Source organism: Melospiza melodia, chromosome 3, assembly GCF_035770615.1.
Source record: "Melospiza melodia melodia isolate bMelMel2 chromosome 3, bMelMel2.pri, whole genome shotgun sequence".
NCBI classification, from domain to species: Eukaryota; Metazoa; Chordata; class Aves; order Passeriformes; family Passerellidae; genus Melospiza; species Melospiza melodia.
The window spans coordinates 68,237,212-68,260,593 of record NC_086196.1 but is presented as its reverse complement, the minus strand read 5'-3'; the positions used below and the strand labels follow the sequence as shown (position 1 = coordinate 68,260,593).

General features: G+C 35.1%; 1 protein-coding gene across 5 annotated transcripts in view; it reads right to left on the bottom strand.

The window, feature by feature from the left end:
• Window positions 1-23,382, bottom strand: part of SYT14 (synaptotagmin 14) — an 88,626-nt gene that overhangs the window by 35,457 nt on the left and 29,787 nt on the right. For 2 of the 5 annotated variants that reach the window (XM_063152130.1, XM_063152131.1), the window contains exon 4: window positions 20,383-20,601. The exons of the other annotated variants lie outside the window; for them this stretch is intronic. In XM_063152130.1, the coding sequence (XP_063008200.1) occupies window positions 20,383-20,601 (219 nt within the window). The remainder of the gene's footprint in view (window positions 1-20,382; window positions 20,602-23,382) is intronic. 5 annotated transcript variants of the gene reach the window in all.

Sequence of the window (23,382 nt, the reverse complement as noted above, 5' to 3'; positions counted from 1 at the left end):
CTCCCAGATCTGTGGAAATCAAAACAGCATTGCTGTCATTTACACCTGATGTCACGTGAAGCTTTTAGCACTGCATTTTCCTCATTCTCTCAAGCTAATGCTACTGGTCATTCATGTAATATAAATGTTCTCTTTTGCTTTTTAAATAACAAAAATCAAAATTATAGAATTATCTTTATGTCCAGTCCTTAAAACTTCAATTTTCTTCCACAGGAAAGGTCTAAGACCAACTGAAACACACATAGTATTTTTTTTTACTGTGTTTGTTTACATCTTGAGCTTGGAGAATTACAGCAGTGTTTTGTTTTCCTAAAAAAGAAATTTACTCTTTGCTCTCTGTACTTACTAAAGCACTTCTTATTTGTAAGAATTTATGGTCTGTTTTACGGAACAATACGGAAAAGCCCAGCACTAGTGAAAAACAGTCTCTTTCCAAAATTAGTGCCATTTATAACATTTTAAGTACAAATACATTATTAAAAGCATTATCGTGAACTAGCTGTCAAAGACATTCTTTTGTTTCCTTCCCAAATATTTTGGTCGTCTTTCAATGAAAATTATACATTGCCATCTATTGAATTAATTTGTTTTCAATTGAAGTATCATTCTCTGGTTCCTTATAGAGCATTGATATTAATTGGAATAGGAAGGATTTCTGCTACCTGGCTCTATATTTCTACTTTTCAGTTGTCCAGAATACATCTAAATAATACTTAAATGTAATGGTTCAATATTTTTAATCTTTTATTGACGTGAATATCAATATATCAAGCTCCAGAATACTTTTTTTTTTAAATTTTAAAATCTGTTGTTTTCTGAGACCCATTCAGCTCTAAAGCTTTTTGAAAGCTGCAATCTTTAAGAAGTGAAATTGTTTGCCTCCCCTTCCATAATTTTATTTCCTCAGATAAAGCATATGCCCATTCAGGTAGAAAAATGTATTTTCCTTTCCATTTAGATGCTGGTTACACTTTTACTATTTTTATAAGCAGCCAAATTTCCTTTACAATACTTTTCAGATCACTATGTTGACTAACTTAGTAAATGAACAGGTATTCTTATGCAGCTATGCTCACTGTTTTTTCCAAGTTATCAAAATTGTTAGAAAAATATCACTTCCAAAAAGGTAGTAAGTTAAATGAATCCACAGAATCTTCCTTTTATTTATTCTTCCCTCTTTTAAAATATGCTAGAAGTCCTGCTTGCTGAGGGTGATTGACAAGCAGCCTTGAAATCTTAGGAGTATCTTGGTGACAAGGAAATGCCTTTTATCATCTCTGTGAAAATTCTCCCAAATTCGGCTCTCTCACCAGCATTTATGGATGCTTTAGGGAAATTCAGAGCTTAACAGCTAAAAGCTTTGAAAACTCCCCCCACTATAAAGCATCCCAGGCCCATGAGAACCCCAATTTCTCACCAGTATGTGCACAGCAGCACCTCCCTCATACCTCCAAACAGTAGCAGCAGGATATGGGCATAGGAAATATTTTCCTGTCATTGCTATACTTCTTTTGAATACAGTTATCACCTTAAATTAAAGCTCAAATTCCAGTCCAGTTTAATTCTACTACAGCTGTGGCATTAAGCACAGGAGCTGAGCAGCAATGAAGTACTGAAAAGGTGAAAAAGATCCCACAGAGGTCTAAAATCAATTCCCAGTGAAGTATTGTAACACACAGCTAATATTCCTGTAATGTTCCTGCTCTCACTCTATTCAGTCTCAAATGAGGAAACAAAGCATGATTAGAAAGCAAGATTAACGTGTTGTGTGGACAATTTTCTCAAGCATTTTAACATCTTTGCATCTTATTTCAGGCACATTTGGTTTTATATTTGACAAAAACCAAAAAAATACAAAGTTTTCAAAGAGACACAAAACTCCCCTTTCAAGAACTTAATTCATTTACTGATATACACAAGATGTGTTCAGCAGTATATACAATACTTACAGTATTTAACTATCAGAATTCCATCACTCTTTTTTCCATACTTTTATTATAGGTAAAATAAAACTGCTCTCTTATTGAGAACTCCTTCTGCAACTTAAAATGCGGTAACTTCATTGTTTCTTAAAAATACCTCTACCCTGGTAGCTGCATTTTGCAATTTAAAAAAAGGACGTAAAATTCCTTACCATTCAAGCTTTCTAATAAATAGAAACAGGTGAAAATGAACAATAAAAGATACTTTACATCAAGAATTGCTTACAGAATAGGAACACAATGCTTGATTCCTTTGCCTTGTTTTCACAGCATTTTTGACTGCAAAGGATTCTCTCTTGGAGTGGGTTACTAACAAAGCAGCACTACAAGGATTATGCATAAAACCTTTCAGTTAGATTTAAATTTTCTGCCCATCTACTTCAGCTAGCTATATGATCACAATTTGGCTATCTCACAGCTGGTAACACAGATATAAGTGAAATATATATTATGGTGGATTATGGTAGTGTTATAATAGTAGAAGTTAATAGGTTTGGCACTTTATGGATGGAGAACTGAAGTACAGGGTGAAAACAAGACAATAAAGATTGCTGCGAATTTAGCTCAGAAGTGCCCCTCATCACAGAAAGCTTTCAGAGAACTGTGGAACAGAAAAACAGAAACCAAGTATTTTACAACTAGTACTCTAGCCACTTCTTCTGTTGGTTTTTGAGGGTTTGGTTTTGTTTGTTTGTTTTAATTTTTATTTTTTATACTTCAGGTTTTAAAATTATTAATCTAAAATACACTTGAAATTAATACCACCACCAAAATGAAAAATTCCCATAAATATAACACCATCAACATGAAAACCTCTCATATATATACACCCCCACAGAATTTTCCAATATCATCAGCTTTGCAGTGGAAGAGAAGGAACAGAAAATAAAAAATAAATCATGCAGGTGGGAAAAAAGGTACAGGGAATAAGTGAAAAAAAGGCAAAAGGAGAAAGTAGTGCAATGATTCAGGGAAAAAAGAGTGGTTTGTTGTCAAATAAGCAAAGAAAAGAAATAAAGAGAGAAAAGTTTAGTAGATCTGCATAGAAAATGAGAATGTGCAAAGAGAGAAATAAAGAACAGACAAGATGCAAGCAGGAATGAAAATTTACAAACAGGCAAAATAACAAAGCAAAAATGACAGAGGAAGAAAGGTGGAGGAATGGGAAAATAAAACAACATATGACATGCAAAAAAATAGTTCAGATCTGAGAAAAAAGCAATGTCAACAGAGCAAAGAGATAAAAGAGAAAACAGTGATGTCTGATGAGTGGAAATATCCATATTTGTAGGTGAAAATCTGCACAACCTTGAGAACACAGCTAGTTACATTCCAGGAGAGGCAAGACACTTCCCACAATTAGCATTTATTTCTGCATTTATATTTTATATTTATTGTTATTCTTCCTTTAGGTGGAAAGACAGTGGTAATTATTTATTCAGATCCTAGAATTGCAAAGGACCTTGATTTCTCTTATCTCTTCAGGCACTTTCCTTGACACACTGGCTCAGTGACTTGCTCTAGCAAAATGGACTGCCTTCCCTGCAGTATATTAAAGTATTTCTGGTAAAAACATTCTAGAAAAATCAGATTTTGTTTTGTTTTGAAACAGTTCTCATAACTTTACTAAATAAAAAAGCAGCTAGAAAAAAAAAATCTACTATGATCTCAGTTTGTAGGAGCACCTAACAGGTCAACAATAGAAGAAAATTGTCTGTGTAGGGTCAAGAACTCCTCTTAAACCTTTCAGACATTAGCATCTGTAGAAAGTTCGCTTAGGAATGGTTCTGCTATCATTTACAGAGCCAACTCTACAGAAAAAGAAAGGCAAAATAGACACCGAGAAATCACAGGAAATGGATATGCTTCGAAACCAACGTATCTTTCCTTCACACACCCAGTAAGAGGGCTAAGAATTCACAGAAAAGGCACAGATTAACCAGCAGGGAGCATGTCAGTCTGTTCTGCTCACTCCAGCAAGGCCTCACACAAGTTTCTCCAGGCATAAAGAAACACAATTATTCAAAACTAAATTTCTTGCACTTCTTTGCGGTGCTTCTGAGACCTCCTACTGTCACAGACGAGCTGCTTTACTAGGCTTACATGCAATGTATGAGGTAGGTGTTGCTATGTTTCCACAGTTGTCATACAACTCACAAAATAGGTAACTTTCTGCATTTTGACAAGACCAAATGAATATGAGTCTGGCTGGTAAAGATATTTTCATTCAGCCACAGCAGCAGCCATAAGAGCTAAGCAAGAGCTTATGAGGATGAGAAAGCAGTGGCCCAGCTGCATAAGGGCTCCTGAGAGCTACAGCACGATGCTTCAGCCCACAGCAAACAGCAGGAGAGGAGCTGCTCTCCCATGTCATCCACCCAAACAAACAGCACTGAACAATCGAGGAACAGTCACTCTCGACACACTGAACTTCCCAAACAGTATCTGGAAAATGGTGTAGTCATGGTCTCATACTCACAATAACAAACCTACTGGCCATTGGCACAGAGTGAAAATATGCCTATCCATGATTTTTTTTTTTCTCATAGACCTTTTTTACACTAGGAAAAACTTATATATCTAATTTGAAATTACAGTTTGATGCTGCTTGCTGAATAAGAAACTTAAAGGTGGTGCAGAGCAGTTAATTAGTAATCAAAGTCTGACAGCTACAGCTGCAAAATGTTTGTATGATAATTTCAAAATTGAAAATTATTTATTTCACTCTACATGAAATTAGTGTACGCTCATTAGAAAGTCAGTGATTATCCTGAAAAGTACTGCAGGAACATTTTGGTAGCTGTGCTACAGCAGCAGAAATACACAACACATGACTCCAGGCCAATTACCATCACATCCTTGCTCATAATTTCGTGTCAGTGGAGTTTTTAGGTCTTAGTCTTACAGTTGAAAACATATTCAGCAGAATGATGTTTACATGGTTCAAAATCAGAACGTTGCTGCATCCTGCATTAAATACATATGACCTACCAGTGTAGCACTTCCATTGTTAGAAACAAGCAGACAAAACCACCAACCAGCCAAAAAAAACCACAAAAAATCCCCGAAATCCACTACTACTGACACTAAAAAAAAAACCCCAAACCTAATTGCAAATAAACAAATAATACAAGAAGCAAAAGAGATCCAGAATATTTTGCTAACTGGTGGCATTCTACTATAGTATCATTGAAAATTTTATTTCAACAAAATGGAAACATCAACACATATACTTTATGTTAAAAACATCTTAAAAATAGTTTACACACACATATATGTAAACACACATATATACATACATACACACAGCCCCATGGCCATGTACCAGTAACCATTTAAGGTTGATGTAATATTAAATATAATTGAGATTACAGTGAGGAAGTAATGTGCATTACCAAATGCTGATGTTAGACAGCAAATATTGACCTTTGAAATTTAACAAGTGAAAAGAGCCTTAATTTGCTTGTTATTCCAACTTTCTTTAACAATAAGTATGATGGCTTAGATAGCAAAAAGAAAAAAAAAATCAAACCACAACCCCATAGCATTTGCCATCACTTTGCATTAACATTTTGACCAGTCAACAATTCAGCAGTGATGAAATGTGCAGTTTGATTCAAAGTAAGACAAGGCTATTTAAATAACTCAAAATAAGAAATGGTTATTGAAACATTAGAATTTTGATAAGCGATCACAGCTGCACTAGAATTAGTTTCTATAGCAACAGAGGAAATAATGTGGAGAATTGCACTGCAATACAAGATGGATTCCTTACAAACACTGATGTTCAAATAGAAAACTTCAAAATTATTCACTGTGTTAAAATATTTTTATTAAAATAGATTTTCAAATATCCTCTATCTTGTACTTCATATATTGCACTATTTTTGTTCTCTGGTATTCCATTCTAGTCTATCCATTCAAGTTTTCACACTTTATCCCAATGTTTACCTTCCTATTTTAAAATTAATTAAAGTGCCTTATTCTGAAAAACACTGGATCTTTAACCTCAAATTAATCTTCATTTTCAATTACTTGTTTGTTATCCCTACATAGAAGCACACATTACATTTATTTTTCAAGCAGAGCTCTTGTGAGACAGCAGAGAATGCCTTGCACATCTATTCATAAGAAGATGCATCACAGCCATGAGAATTAACATCACTATGGAACTTCAGAAACTTACACTCATGTGAGACTTGCAGGAGCTTTTATCAGTGTGCACTCTCATGTCCTAAGCATGATTAAGAAACCAGTGCAGACCAATTAGTATTCATGGACTGAATACCCATAAGATGGTAAGATAAAGCCTTTCATCTGAGCACATCTTTTAGATTTCAAGTGTTGCTCATTTCTAACACCAAGAATTATTGTTTCATTGCATCATCCCTGATTCTGGCTATTTTTGGCAACTAATTAAAAGCATATGCCTGAACCTTTTATGTATTTTGCCCTTATAATGAGACCTATTACTCTGGCTTATTCCATCCTTTTGAGTTCCAAAGTATCTTTCGAGTTACCATGGATACAAGTGATATGCTTTCTCCCACAACTGCTTTGTGTGCCTTATCGAACACCAGAAAACTGGCACAGTAGGAATCTAAGCCATCTATACAGGATGAATATCTAACCCCTTCAAGTGTTTGTCTTCGTCTTCCCACCCAAAAAAATAAAAATCAAACATGCCTACAGTACCATTTGTAATGAAATAAACAAGCAGGTTTTTTTTTTGTCTGAAATCCAGGACTTTTGCTCAAGGAAAACAAAAGAAAAAAAGATCCAGACATAAATTAATTTAATCTGACCAACACTGAAACTGTGTTGAAATGAAAAATGAGAATCATTCTGAGTTTGCTGCTTATTTTGAGTTGACAGAGTTTAAGTGTTTCTACATCAATATATCCACAGAAGATGGAAAACACGGCAAATCTCAATGAGCATTTCTAAAAGGAGTCGCAGAAACATTACATGCAACTCTGAGATTATGCATAAACTAGAGTAAATAGAACTCCCATAAACTCCCTCTTTATACCAATTTCTTATGGACATTTTCAAATGCAGATTGCTTTCCAACAAGCTGGGAATAATTTGTACTTATTCAGTGGAGAAGAGGGCAGTTAAACAGATTTTTCCCATTATGCTTTTTGTATTCTGACCTCTTCTCAAAAACAAAAGACTCTCACTGAGACAGCAAAATTTAACAGTATTCAAAAACCAAGTGCTGATAGCATAATCTGAATTTATGTGTGAAAAGTAAAGGGGAATAACCAGAAGGAAAAACAAATTATTGTAATACAAACTTGACAGAAACTCAGAACTGTCTCCCAACTTTCAATGCATTAAATCATTGGAAAGACACCAACTGCATAAATGAGTGTCATGGTGGCAACTAAGAGCAAGAAAGACAGTAAAGATTGAGTAGACAAATGCTGCTCTTACCTCTTTTCCTCAGTTATCTAAACTTTTCTAAGTATTACAACAAAACACTTAACAAAAAAAATACTTGGCTTCTTCACATCCACAGGCTCAACCCTGCTTTAAAATACAGAGAATTTGAAGTATAATATCTGAGCCAGAGACACTGATACATAAGCCCCAGACTCTTACCCTTGATAGTATTATGAAATAACTGTATAATTCTGCAAGTTTTCCACAAGTTTTCTATAAATTTCTTTACTTTATGAAGTAAAGAAACATTAAATATTTTCATTTTTCTAATACTGTCAATGTAGGCTAGACTTGTATTTCCCTGGATTTCTTTTAACCTTTAAATTCAGCTTCTAACTGTCTCAAACTTCCTTTTGGGAACAAAAAAATCCACACAGTGCTTTTACTGTGAACTTTCAACTAGAATTAAATCTCACTTCTTTTTCTGTCCTCTGAAAATTTCTTTTAAAAGAAAAAAAGCTAGAAAAGCAAGAGAACAAGGAAAAGGAACTCAAAATTGACATTGCTACATTGTGGCATTTATGCTAAGTGGTCTGTGCTACCAAAATACTACAGTTTTATGTCAGTGCCACTTACAAAAAAAAAAAAAAAAAAAAAAAAGAGCATCTGGAACAGTGGAGATATTTACAGAATGGCTCAATACCCGGACTATTACATTCACTGCTACAAATACTATTATTTCTCCTCTGTATAATATTCTCCTGGACTATCTCCACTAGGCACAAAAACACACAAGAGATTCCCCTAGTCCTCTCGGAGAAGAATTAAAGAGCAAAGTACTGCTTTTTTGAGAAATAACCACTATTGTTACTATCCCTCTAAAGTTCCTCCTTTTCAAAATGTTGAAGTTCTCTGGAAATTGCCACAGTAGCTCCCAAGACTTATGTGGCCAATGGATTTCCTTTAACATTTATAACAACTACTGTTGCTGTTTCAAAATATTTTCTTCTTCTAAAGTGCCTTTTCTTTAACAGGAAAGAAATGGCACCAGGAGAAGCAGATGATTGCTTCTTATTGCCAGTGAAGGGATTTCACTCTGAAAACAGTCAAGAGAGCAGCCAGTATCGAATAGCAGGATGATGAGTTTCTCTGAAGGAGAGCATTAGATGCCCATCTCTTAACAGATTAACTGTTCCTCAGTTAAGAGGGAGAATGACCACCAGCACAAAGCACCTCTTCAAACTTTACCAGTGCTACCCAAGAATTATCTGCTGGCCACATTTTTGTGCGGATATACAATTCCTGAACCAAGAGTTGAGAGAAAAGAAAATAATATATCAGAGCAGTATTATCAACATCATAAAGAACAGCTTTTAAGTCATACATACACTTGCAAATTTTCATGGGATTATTGCTATATTAAGATGTAAGTAAATGAAAATTGTAAAGTCCAAGAAAAAGACATCATTATTCTCTCTCATTCTTATAATCTAAAGCTAGCTCCATTCTGGCATTATGTATAGCATTTAACAAAGCCAAATACAAAGGATTCTAGGCAAAATAGTTTTGAGAAGGTGGGTAAAAAATAGTGCAAAATTAGTCTAGTTTTCTGGTTTGTATCAATCAGATGTTGAAAATAAGTACAGTAGTATTTTTTAAAATTTTCATTTAACTCATCAAATTGCCACAAATGCTACAGATGCAACAGAAACACTTCAAAATATAATAAATCTTTAGGGAATGCAACATAGATGACATTGTAGTTTTCACTCCAGAGTAGTGGGTTTTTTCTATTAAAATTCACAGGAAGAACTTGGGCAAAATTCTAAAAAGATACTATTTTTAAATCTTACTAGCACAGCGCTGAGGATTTAAAAGCAAAGTTCAGAAGTCATTATTTCTGCTACCAAACTACAGACTGAGCAGAACACAGGGATAACCAAAAAACTTATTAGATTAACCATGAAGAGAAAGGCACAGAAATTTTGAGCAAAATCAAACACCATTACAAATCATATCTTCCTAGAAGATGTGAAGAAATTGGCCTGATCCGCAGAGTAAATCTTGACCAATCTGAACCAGAACAGACACAATCCCTCTTTTTTGGCCAAAAGCCACAGGGTTGGTCCTGGCCTTTTGGTTGTGAGTGTGTTTTCTGGTACAGATGTCAATGCTTTGCAGCAGCCAACAGCAATCGTGTCACCTGTTCAAATCACACACATCAGCTGTATTTGTTCGGGCTGAGCAGTTTCAAAGGAAAGAAATTCACACCTGAAGTCAGCCTCTTGAAGACATGATCCTTTTGTAGTTTCACTCTCCAAGATTTGGATTTTTCAGATACACATGCTCTTATCAGCTCTATTTTTAACCTGCTGCTCATATAGGATACTTAAAATTCTGAACATGTTTACATTATCCATCCAGCAGGCTAATGGAACTGCATACCAGACAGTCATGCATAATTCAAATCAATATCCTCAGGCTTGCAACTCTAAGTCAAAACTGCCTTTAAATAAGCTGGGTGTGACTTTAACATGAATAAAATGTATCTAATTTTTAACCTTTATCTGACAAATTGATATATTTGCAAAGGAATGTGATAAAACTTCTTTAAAAATTAAAATAATTAGGAAATCATGATAATTGAAAATCTTTTACAAAATACTTTGAAGGATAAAATTAAGAATGGTTCAACAAGACTGAAACCAAAGGTCAAAATGGATAGCTGGGTCAATTTTTTCAAGCAAATTGTACAAATATATACACAAAAACACATGCTGCTGAACTACAAAGTGGTGAGAGGGTGAATGCAGCAAGATTTTCTATTTACAAATTTAAAGACCAAGCTTTAATTGAATTGGGCATAGGTGACCACGCAGAAAATCTTATACCTAGTTAACCATGTCTGCTAGCTTCTCTCAAAGGACCAGAATCAGATTTTCCATAATAAAATAATTTTCCCTTTAAGGTTTCCTGTGTGATTTCATGAGACTATGATTCCTTCACAGCAGATAATCTTCAGCTGCACCAAAATGACCAGAAGCATGGCAATGACATTAGCTAAGGATCCATTTCCAGCTTCTAAATACAGTGGAGGAAAGGTAATTGCAAAAAACCAATCCCACCCCCAAAAAAACCCAAAAGCTTGCCTCAAACTAAAAGGACAGAAACCAAAAAACTGCTTCAAGTTGTATAACATATCATGCTTCCCCTTTCCCCAAGGAAAATATTCCAACAAATCCTAAAATTTAGGATAACTTCATAAGACAAGTGTTTCAAATAGCAAATAAGAACTCATTTTGCAAGAAAACAAATTATGGATCTTTGCCTCCACAGAAGCTACAGACCCAATTTTATATTGTTTACTCAGATACAATATAGTCTCCAATAATATACTCAAAGTAGCTATGAAAATAGTTATCCTAACAATAAAATTCATGTTATCAGATTAAAATGATAACGCTGTTCAAGTTGTGTAAGGGCAAAATATTCATTAAACCATTCCAAGAGAATACTTACAAGATAGTTATAGCATGTCTATGAAACTTATACATATGCATAAGGAAAATAACCTACATTAGGTAACCAAAGAGAAAAAGAGTTCAGTTACAAAAAACCCCTAATGTATTTTTACAAAAGAGAAGTTTAAAATGTAATGTGCTTAGAATATAAACAAACAGTCCTAATGGTAACCTCTCCTTAACCTACAGGGAAAATGCACAACTGGGAGGCAAACTTTAGTTTCAGACTAGAGTCAAAAATCCTCTGGTTTTAACCTTTAAAGGTGAGAAGAATGCTCCACTTATCCACAGCTGCCATGGAGGAAGAACTGGTAAGCCATTCTTTTGTAATATTCTTATGTAAAATTCAAGATCAGGCTGGATGGGGCCTGGATCAGGACAACCTGATCTAGTGGGTGGAATCCCTGCCCATGGCAGGGGTTTGAAACTAGATGATCTTTAAGGTCCCTTCCAACCCAAAACATTCTATTATTCCATGTTGTGAAATCTGTTCTAGTTTTTAGTTCTCATATTTGCCTAAATTGCTCCATTGTGCTAATCAAGCAGCATGACTATTCTCAGGAGGTAAGCAGAGTACTGGGTAAAATTTCTTTTCCCAACATACCTAAGAATGTCTACACAGAGATTTCCAGTCTACTGTTCAATCTCTTTTCTTACTCACTCCTTCCATGATAGAGCCATGAACCCTCAGAATCAGTAAAAGCACTTGGTTCATCAAGGAAATGGTCTTTACAGCTGATACAGTACTATCTGTTGTGATAACAAAACAGTTCTACATTTTATGACTGTAGAGCATCTATTTTAAATATAAACTATTTCAGTCACTATTTCAGTCTGTGAACTTTTCCAAATCAATGATCTTATAAATTCCAGATTCAAATAGGAAGAGAGGTATTAAAAGAGTAAGTTTACAATAAAATGGAAACTTTCCTGTTATCATTAATGTATGATTTACATCACTTCAGAGATGTCACATTGCTAAGGGTGACTTTCTTCAAAGCCCTCACATCAATGCAAGGATATTTCTTCAAAGAACTCAAGATGCTGGCAGGAGGAACCTAATCTGAGAGACTGCTTTGCTTACTTGTACACATCATGAGAAAAAGCCCATTCCCATTCGAAGACAGTTTTTCCTCCTCTTTGAGGCTGGTCTAGCTGGAAAAGGAATTTTTCCTGTGGAAAATCTTGTCATCATCCCTAACTCTGAGTTTTGTTACTAGGGTTTCTTCTCTCAGCAGCAGATGATATGCATACTTTAAACAGCATCTTTTTCTCCCCAGCATGTCTGCTGCTCTTCACAGGGTAAACCCATGATTTCAGAATTACCCAAATTCATGCTATCAAGCACTTTCATGCGCTTCCTTTGGCTGAAAAGATTGCACAGCTTTGATACTCCCTATCTGGCTTCTAAACTCACAAGTCCTCTAAGTAAATCCTTTCTCTTCCAAACTGTGTTTCAACTCAGACATGGATCTCCTTTGCATTTCAATCCCTGTTTATGTCTTGCCTCTTCCATAAGATTCCTCAAGAAAATGCCATGAGTAATACTGAATTGCACATGTACTTTCTACCCCCATCTGTGAATTCAGCCTATTCCAGGACTCAAGAATTTGTAAGCATTATGCATACACATAAAGAAGCTAACCTCAACATGCTCATACCCCAGTTGCTTACAAGAAAAGTTCCTTTCTATCAGGAACTTCTCACAAGACAAGCAGTTATACTTTCTTGGGAAGGAAAAAAATATTTTAATTGTGTAACACTGAATAAAAGACAGAGCAAGAGTTAATCTTTAAATCACCTTAGTCTCTGCAATGCTCAGTTGAGTATATTTTGTGGAAACACACATCATAATTTCAAGCACTTAAGAGAACTGTCTTCCACTATTACAGAAGAACAATAGAGATGTGTCATAATGCAGTAGGAAGCTACTGTGGAACTCAGAAAAATCCCACTAAACCCCAAGCAAAAACCTGGGTAAATAAAAAACACAAGAAAACCCAAACCCACAACATCACAGTCACTAAGTAGAAAGCATTGCAAATCAGGTTAGACACGATTCTGCATGTCCTTGAATTACAAAAGTATCTTTTTTACAAAACTACCCTTAAATATTCCCTTGATATGGCAATGGATTCAACAGCCACACTCCCCAGAAACTTCAAAGTCACAAGATACCATCATTCTCCAATTTTTAAGGGCTGGGAGCCAATGAAAATTTGTTTCAATTAACCAGAGGAGGCAGACACACATGTTCAGGAATCAGAACTTTGTATCATTTGCATCACTACACTCTCCTGTACACTACAGGAAGATTTTTAATTACTCCTAGAATAAAAAATGTCAGGGCTATATGCCCACATTAAAAAAAAAAAAAAAAAAAAAAAAAAAAAAAAAAAAAAGTACGAAGAAGCTGGACCAATTAAAGAAATACTGTAACTAAAAAATCCCCCAAAATCTCCAAAAAGTACATCAGTAATATGAATTGATGGTACGCAAGTACTATCACATAAGATACACAAGTAGGAATATCAGGAGTATTCACAGCTGCAACATGACTCAGCCTTCAAAATACACTCTGAAGCATTTAGAAATACAGCTCTGAAGGTGTCTTAAGACTTATCTTAAATCTCTTCACTAAAGAACCTTTTAAAGTGCCTTGAATGTACTATTTGAAGCCCTAAGCCTATCCAAAGTTGCAGAACAAAATGAGTATTTCCTTCCAATAGGTGTTACACCAGAGAAATCTCTCAGGTAATCTGATAAAGACACCTAAGAAAAAAGTGGGTGGCCACCTTTTTCCTAAATACTCTTTTCACTGAATTTATTTATTTCTTTAAAACCTCTTAGAGGAAAAAGAAGATAAATAACTATTTATGACTGAGTATTCAAATGAGCTTTCAGTCCTTCAGTGTGACTACCACTACACAATTCTTTGCCACGGCAGACATATTTTTTGCCTGTAATTCTTATTATCTGAACTTTACTGAGATCAATTTTGACAGAACTTCCTTATTTTGCTGAACACAATACAGCCATACAGAGGCCCTCACTCTATAATTTCAAAACAGTCAGTTTTCATTCACACTTGGCTTGAAAAGAGATCTACTTACGTGCAAGGAATAATGATAGAAACTAAACTGCAAAACGTAGAGTTATCATGGAATTCACTGAGTGAATTCCTCTCTGAGTCTGTCCAAAGACTTTCACCTCAGCTTGGTAAGTCTGAACAAGTAGGATCCTGCTTCACAGAATGTATTTACTAATGAAAACTCGCCAGGTTGCTTAAACAGACTGGGGAGATTCACCTCTATACTGCTTCTGAGATGCTTGTGAAAGAGCTTTTAGTGTTTACATTGGAAAGATACTATGAGGAAATCTCTATATATACTTTAAGTAATTCAGTGAGGAGACTTTTCCTGAGACATGAAAACTAACAAGACAGAAAAAAAAAGGCAAAAAGCCGCATAAAGAATTAGATCCAAGAGATTCCAGAAGAACAGTCGCCTTCACGTGCAAAGATTGACACTGAGGAACAAGGCAAACATATGTCCACAGACACATCAACATAAAGTGCTGAAAGCCTAGAGAAGAATAGAAGGGGAGAAGACAAACTACAAAAATAACCATATTCTACCTTCACAATATGGAAAAGATGGATAAAATCCAGTAGCATATGCCTGCTAGAGCAGCAGATTCTCATTTAAGAGAACTTATGTTTTCTCGCTGCCGTCTTTTAGTGCTTCCATATGTTTCAAAAAAACCTTGTGAAATCTAAGGCACTTGGGCCAATCTCAGAAATAACATGTCTTCAGCCAGGGGGCTTTACCAATTGAGAAGTTGGAAAAAGATTTTAAAACAGGCTGGAGAGGGAACGTGTGGTTGTACTGAACTGGTAAACTATAGCTAAATAAAGTATATCTAAGTATGCTAAATAAGCAAGTGAGCTTACTCCTTTTTTCTTCATAATGTGACTTATTTTGCCTCAAAATGAGATCAATTCTCCTTGCTAGCTCCTAATTAGGAATTTTGCACAGTTTTTAAAAGGTAATGCTTTAAGCACATCACAAATTAACTATGAAAAAAACCAAATTGTTTTCTTCTCCTCTTCTACCTTTCTCATCTCAGGGGATTCAGACAATCTTGATTTCAGAAACAAAGACCTGTCAAATGCCTGCAAAACTGTGATTTCAATATATTTCAAAATATAATCAATACATTTCAAAATACAACCAATAGGATATATTGAAATGTAATTTCAATATATCCTAACATATCTAAGTTTCAAAACTTCAATTTTTAGGAATTTAGATGACACCTTCCTTAGAAAAAATACATTGCCTATGAAGCTTATGGAGATACTAAAAACACAACAACTTGACAGTATAATGCTTGGCTATTCAAAGTTGAGGAAGCAGCCCCTACTGGAGACAAAGAGGCCAATTCAATATAATACTGTATGTCTTTTTGAAATTCAAATTATTAAGAAGGTATGGTCCATTTAAGATCCCAATATAGATACTAAAAAATATTTCTATAATGAAATACAAAGTTTGCCAATTTTAAATATCAAATTTTTACACTTCCTTATCCCTTAGACTCCTTTTTCAATTCATAAACTCTTTGTCAACAGAAATATCTTATGGTGCTGTTTTTCCTTGCCTTTTTTCCCCCTTTATTTTATTCTTTATTTTCTGAAACAAATGTATAAATATTACAGTCTATATTAATCCCCTCTTCCAAAATATTACAAACAGTTCGAACACATAAAGACAATACTACATATTCAACACTGAAATGGTAGGAAATAATATAAGAAGCAGAATACACATTATAAAAACCTAAAAGGAAGTTTTGTCAGGAAAAGCGGAAAAATAGGTCACTTCAGCAAGTATCCATACCTGACTGGATAATATTAGAAAATACGAACCCAACATTATTGGCAAAATTAAGATTTCAAATTTCAAGCTGACCCTGGAATTTTGGACTTAAGCACAGAGATTGAGCCACACATTCTGTAGTTGCACAGGCTTTTCTTTTCTTAGATTAAAAACTTTTGGTCTTTTGTGCAAGAGTTGAAAATTTCAAGTGTAAACCTCTGTACCATTTTAAATGTTTACATTTCTCATCAACTTGATTTTCTATTGAATTAGATTTTCCTTTAGTGATATTCTGGAATTAAGCCTGTCCATGAGGAGTTCACTGCAAATGTTTTATATTTACAATGGCCTACAGTCTGTAGAAATACTTGCATCCAAGAACAGTAGTAATTTATTTTTCATTTTGTGCATCTATATATAAACATGAAAAAATCTAAATGCATCAAATGTGCAGTACAATATATTAATTAGGTCAGACACTGGCCAAAAGCAGGTATTTGTGAATGAAAATTCAAACCCCTGAATTGCAGAGAATCATCAAAAGTGCTACTAGAACATTCCATCATGAAAATACACCAACAAAGCCTGCAGAACATATAGCTTTCTTCATTTCAGTATTAAAAACATTATACAAAAAGCCATGCGGGTTCGATACAAATATGCTGAAAAGAAAGATTAATATGGCCATCTAGAGGAGAAAAGAATGCTATGAAAACATACAACACAATTTTTCAGGCTTCAGAATATGATGCTTTTAGAGGCATGCAGCCAGAAAAAGGATGTAATAAACAAATTGCAGAATTGATAACAAGCAAACCTTATAACAATACGTTCAGACATTCTGGTGGTCTGAATGATGCAAACATATTAATATTAAACACGTTGTTAGCAGGACAAGCAAAACATACAGGGTGTATTAAAAAAGACAAGATTATGTTCTTGTCTCTGTTAAATTTTGTGAATGCAGAGTTAAGTACACACACATCTAAACAAATGAATTTTAAAAGGCAGAAGTTCAGAGTAAACAGTTATCAGTAAAACTGTTTATTGACTCCTTTAAAAACACACAGCTCACTACTGCAACATAGAACATGTCAGAGAGATTAGCTGCTGAAGAGAAAATTCAGCAGAAAAATACAAAATTTTCTGAAAACTAAGTATCATTTCCATTACTCATACTACTCTATCTTTGATGGAATTCATAGAGTCATGGAATCATGGAATGGTTTGTGTTGGAAGGGACCTTACAGACTACCTCATTCCAACCTCTCTGCCCTGGACAGGGACACCTTCCACTAGACCAGGTTGCTCAGAAATCCATCCAACCTGGCCTGGAACACTGCTAGATGTGCAGCACCCACAGCTTCTCTGGGTAATCTGTTCCAGCGTCTTGCTACCCTCACAGAAAATATTTTTTTCCTAATATCTAATCTAAATCTACTATCTTTCAGCAGATCTTCCAGATCTCCTTAAAACAACCACTCCCCCTTGGTCCTTATTCTCAATGATCAGGGGCTGCTTTACTGGCAACGAGCAGGAGGAAAACAGAGATGAGACAAAAATTAATTCTGTCCTCTCAGCACTTCACTTTAACACTATCAAGTGTTATATGCTCAACATATGGACTGATCAGTGCCTTACTATGGAAGCACAGCCAAAATGTTAAAGACTTAGAAGTAGAAATGATAAAGCACATATGAGAAAAAAGAAGCACACAAAGTCAAATGCACTGACAATTTTTTCTCATATTAAACAAAGTGCATAGGAACACACTGCTTGTTCCACAAAAGAGTCAATAAATGGTTCAATCATCTGTCTTTACACTTCTTATAAAAATAATTCAATACCCCTAAAAGCCGAGTATTTAATAAAAAAAACTCAGTGTTCCTGTGGCATTAAGTCTTCTACAGATTTTCTTCCAAGTTTAAGGAACAGTAAAGCTTTGTATTTTTAAAAATCACACTGAAACATCTGGAATGCTGGTGCTTCCCCCTTGGAATCAGATTTTTAATGTCTTCTGTTAAGTGAACTGTTTCTCTGAACACAAATGAACAGCTTGGTAGTAATAATCTCTCCTTTATTTCTGATTGCAGGCCTTCATGAAGTTGTCACCTCTTTTTATCAAAGTTCTATGTTGGGCAGCTTTCCCTCTGTAATGATCATCACATAAGGCATATGCTGTCTCTTCCTCTATTCTAAAACATTTTTATCATTGTGCAAATATTCTTTGAAGTAATTTAGGAAGAACATAAAAAGTACTAACACTAATTATTCCAGCATGCAACCTTCAGGTCACTGAGAAGTGAAAAATGTTAGGTTGTTAATCTGCTACCACGCCCAAAACTTTTTTTTCATAGTATTGAACATAATTTTGTTGAGAATAATGGATTAATAAAATGAGACAAACTCCTCAGTCTAATTTGCAAGCATTTTGCCGAACATACGGTGTAGAATGATTGCAGGCTGTCAAAAAAATAACACTGTTTATTCTCCATTCCTTGTAAAATGTGGGAAGAGAATGCTCTCATAAGGAGCAGCAAAAGCAAAATACTGACATTATTAAAGTTTTGTGCAAGTAGAAGTATGTGGTTAAAAAAAATCTAAGTTTTTAAGTTAGAATGTTGTGATAGCTTTTGTTTTAGAAGGTTTTTTTTGCTTCCAAACCCTGAATGCTCTTTTATTACAATAAATTTAAAAATGGCATTTATATTCAGCCTGCTTCCAGAATGGACAGAGCATTGAAAAAGAATAGCACCTGGTGACAGATATATTTAGCAATAGAAGAACAACAAAAAACAAGGAGGAGGTAACAACTGTAACTTTCTGGATGCAATATTTGGAGTTGCCAAAAAGGTTCTTTTCTCTTAGGTTGTAATCCTGATACAGATTTCCAGACTGGAAATTATCACTCCCCAGGATAAAAATCAGTAAATATAAATTCTGATGACTTAAAAGGATGATAAAGAACACAATTATTTAAAAAAAAAATTGGATACAGGCTAGCACAATGCCTTTGAAGCTTAAATCCTATAGGGCCAAAGTAAAAGGCTCAGATGAACTCAGGACTTTTCACTGAGAAGATGAACTAGATTGGATTTAAAAAATCAGAGCAATTAAAAAATTGAAAGAGGGATGTCGTATAACTACGGCTATTTTAACAACTAGCCTCAGCAGTCTGCAGAGAGAGAAACACCTTATTCTAGATATCTGAAAGGAGTCTGCCTGTGTAATTCTCTTATAATTCATATCTGGTATTATTTGCTAATCATTTTTCCATCTCCTGTTAATATACATCATCATTCTTTCCCAACATTGACAGAAGCCATAAAAAAGCCTTTCACATTCCCTCCACCAACACTGTTGAGAGATCTCAGAAGATATCAAAACCAAACACACTTTTAATATCACTATTCCTTCTCCATCACAGTGTTCAAGAATCAGTTTTTACCACCTGACCTCACCTCTGCATCTCCTTCACTGTTTGTTGGAACTCAGACTACCTGTCTTCCTGCAATTTAACAGCAAAGGAAAAAAATGAATTTTCTCATGATCAGAAGAGAATCCTTTTACTCTGCAACTTACTTGAAATATGGTTTTCATGTCCTTCAAGTTTTAGCTTAGAATCATGAATGACCGTATACTAATTTCAAATTTCAAGGGCAAACAGACTTTTATATAATTTAATTATATCAAATTGTAGAAATTGTAAATTTTTTCAGGCCCTTCTGGACTGTATAGAGTATTTAAGGTGAAATATCCTGTAATTACATATTCCCACTTTTTATTAGAAAACATCAAACACCAAAAAACTTTTGCACTTTAACATACTAAAGAAAGACCAAAAATACCTTACTATGATATAGTACCTGTATCAGAATGTGACTTTTCCCTAGCTCCAGGAAAAACTCACTTTTCAGGCTTGAAACTGGCTAGGGACGCAGTTCTCACACAACTACCTTCAAATACAAAAAGCATATTGACAAAATATCGACAGCAGAATTCTCAGCCTCTACATCAAGCTGTCACCCCAAGTGAAAATCAAGAAATATATAGCATGTAAGAAAACATTCACTGTTTAAATCCAACTTTTACCACCATGGAAAAATACATTAACCTAATCTTTGTAGTAATTTCCTTGTGTCATTTCAGGAGAAGAAAAGATACAGAACATTCCAGCAATGCACACTGCAATGACCATATGCACTGTAGCCAATAACCAATTCCATTCACTTTTTTGTTAGAACAACTTATCAATACAGAAATAACATGTCTTCTTTGTATTTATAATACCACAAATTCAACAAGAGTTGCCATGTTTCCTTCCTAAATAAAAACAGCTTAAATTGCCCCAAAAATGAAATGAATAATGATAAAATTAAATGAAACTTAATAAAACAAGAAATTGTATCATTTGTAGCATCTCTGGAAGAATGTATACAAGTGTGTGCTTTTCTTATTTTTTTTTTGGGCATGCACTAATAGAAGAGGTGTCTGGATATTTCTTGCAGACATTGACTATTTGCTAGCCAAGCTGCTCTCATCTTGGACTTACTTATCCAGAACACAATTGTGAAATTTGGAATAAAAGGAAGGCTTTTAAATAGCTCTTACCTTCATCTATTGAGGCTTCACTACTGTATCCATCATATTCTGCAGACAGGGGACTATATTTTTGTCTGGTTTCCCATATATAGTTTTTTTGCTGTCTGCCATCCACCACTGGCAGCCTGGAACTCTGGGTTCTAGACAGGGCCTCATGATATTTACCCAGTGCTTCATCTTCACTCTCAGATGATGAACCATGCTGGTCTTTACTCATATAAGAATTGTCTGTTTGAATAAAATAGAGCAAATCGACTACAGCTCAAAATAGAATACAAGAAAATAACCATAAGAGGTTATCATTGAAGATATTTAAGCCATTTCAATTAAAATTTCTGTAATATTTTAAAAATACCTTGTTGTAATTACAAGCATTGTGATTTTGTAATTGGTGAGAGCTGTTCTCATTTTCTAGAAGACCTGAAAGATTATTAAGCCCAAAAAACCACACTAGCCCTTATTCAACAAAAAACAGATCAATTCATGTAAGGTGGCACATGGACATTCTTGAAACCCTTCATGAAGTAGGAAAATGCTTAAAATAATTTATGTCAAGGAAATCCAACACTGCTGCAACATTACATTTGGATACCTTACATATCAAGCAAGCAGCTCCTGATCCTAGCTGATTCCCAGCTGATTTTTGCTGTGAGCATGTAGCATAGCATAGAAATGAAACTGATTCACAAAAAGAAGCCTACAACAAAATAATCTTTAGGATAGTTATGCCAGTAGTGCTTAAACTCACAATAACAAATGGGAAAATGCTAGTGAAAGATGTTTGCATGCACAATTTTATTTAACTTACAATAAACAGCTCCTTGTTCAATAACTGAAATTAATGCAGATTTTTACTGCAGACATCTGGCAACAGCAAAAATTACATGGGAAAAAAAATCTATCTAGTTAATTCTTTTATAGCAGTTCTGCAGTGCCTACTCCTGTGGCCAACGTTTTCCAACTACATCTCAAGCATGACTTCCTCCCACAAATCAAAGATTTGCTGTATTTTTATTTCTGTAAAGGGAAGATTTCCTCCTCCCTTCTTCCAAAGTTCAATTGGATTCTATCCACATTTAACATGCCTTGCAGAGGTTCTGTAGATCTCAGACTCTAATAGGCATTAAGAGTTCATGTGAGCTCAGAAGTTAGCATTACCTCCACTCTGAGAGCAAATCTATGGTATATGATTTGCCAGTGCACTTCCATTACCAGCAGAGCTTTGAGGTGCCCATAATGCTGTTTCTCAGCTCCTGAATCTGAGGGAATGTTGTCTAACATGCTACCCAGCCACACCAACTGCTTCTCCCCTCCCTGCTTTTATGCCCTCAGCTCCAGATCTGTGTTTCCATTCCCATTAGTGTCTGTCTTCATGCCCAGTCAGTCTCACTCATCTGGCTGAGTATTCCTGCTGAAAGAGAGATTCAGCTTATTCAAAAGCTAGCCAGTTAAAATTAAATTAACTCAATGTATGCCAGCCATCTAGATCTCTTTTACTGTCAAGTGTTTGCCTCTTAGTACTACAGAGGTCTGTCCTTCCTACTTTTAGGAATCACTTCCCATAGAGGTCTTTTTCTCCCTGGTACTCATACAGAAAAAACTCTGCTGCAAGTTTAGGTAAGGAATCTTTTGGAAAGCTACATTTATACAAGCAGAATCCTATGCCAAGTTCCTGTCTCCCAGCCACACACTCCAAGTTCTTGCTCCAAGCACCCACATTTGGTTTCTTATGGTGATTTCCTCTATTCTCTTTGGCTGTTCAATCCCAATGTCTTTACTTGCACCTAACCATCTACTCATGTAACCTTGGTCTTTGACCTTTAGTCTCTCCACCTTCATATGAAGTTCTCAGTTTTCTCCATAGCTGTCACCTTTCCTAGTTTAAATCCCAATCTACCACGTGCATCAGGTGCTATTGTTCATAAGTTTCTGTCCTCACATAGAATATGTTTATTCTCAATTCTTCAGTTCAAACTCCCAGAGTCCATAAGCATCAAAGTAACCATAAGCATCAAAGACAGGGTAAAACCTGCTCTGCTCTTCAGTCCCTACAATGAAGCATATGAGTGCAAATGGGATGGTCAGTGAATTTAACAAGCAAAGTATAAGAAGTGTTTACCATGTCTTTTCAAAAAGCAAACTTTCCAAAAATTTACAACTTTGTCAGACTTAGGTGTTTTTCATAGAAGAACATGGGCATCTCTGACATGGGAGAAGTGCTCTCCCACATCTCAAGCACATATTCCAATACACAAAGGTGCCACAGCATCTTTGTAAACCTGAGGTGAAATCTATTATTTTTTTTTTTTTTGCACAAATACCCAGCATGTTTTTTTTCCCATAACCTATATTTTGGAAACAGTTAAAGATTTTAAACTATAACTTAGGAAAAAACAACAAAAAAATAGGATCTCGGACAGAAAGAATGCCTAATTTCCTCAAAATTCTTTCAAATTTGGCACATGATTTAGGAAATTCGTAATAAGATCTTGCAATGGAAATTGTCAGAAAACCTTATCTGGATGTGGGGCTACCAGCTCTACACACAATGTGTACAACAACTTATTTTACTAATTATAGGAAAAATGGTGCCTTAAAAGACCTCTAAGGAGAAACTAGATCTTTCAGCTCTAGACTATTAATTCAAGTCTAGCAGATATGGTTCTTCCCATTTATGGATGGCTATAAAGCAAGTTCAATTTCAGTGATCATTTACTGAAAATATCACACCAAGTAGGATATATTCTGGCTAACATGTTCACTGCAAGAGGCTGCCCAGAAAAAGGAATCTCCAAGTGTTTTGCTGTAACACAAGGTAAAATTTTGTATTTCATATAGCCCTCCAAGGATTGAAACCTGCCACATTGGAACTTCCACAGATTCACACAACTATAATTAAAGCAGAGCATACCAGGCCTAAAATACAGTGTCAGACATCAGTATTAGGTGCCTCCTTTAACATTACAAGAAATGTATTCACAAATAGGAAATCAGGTTCATTAATCAGCC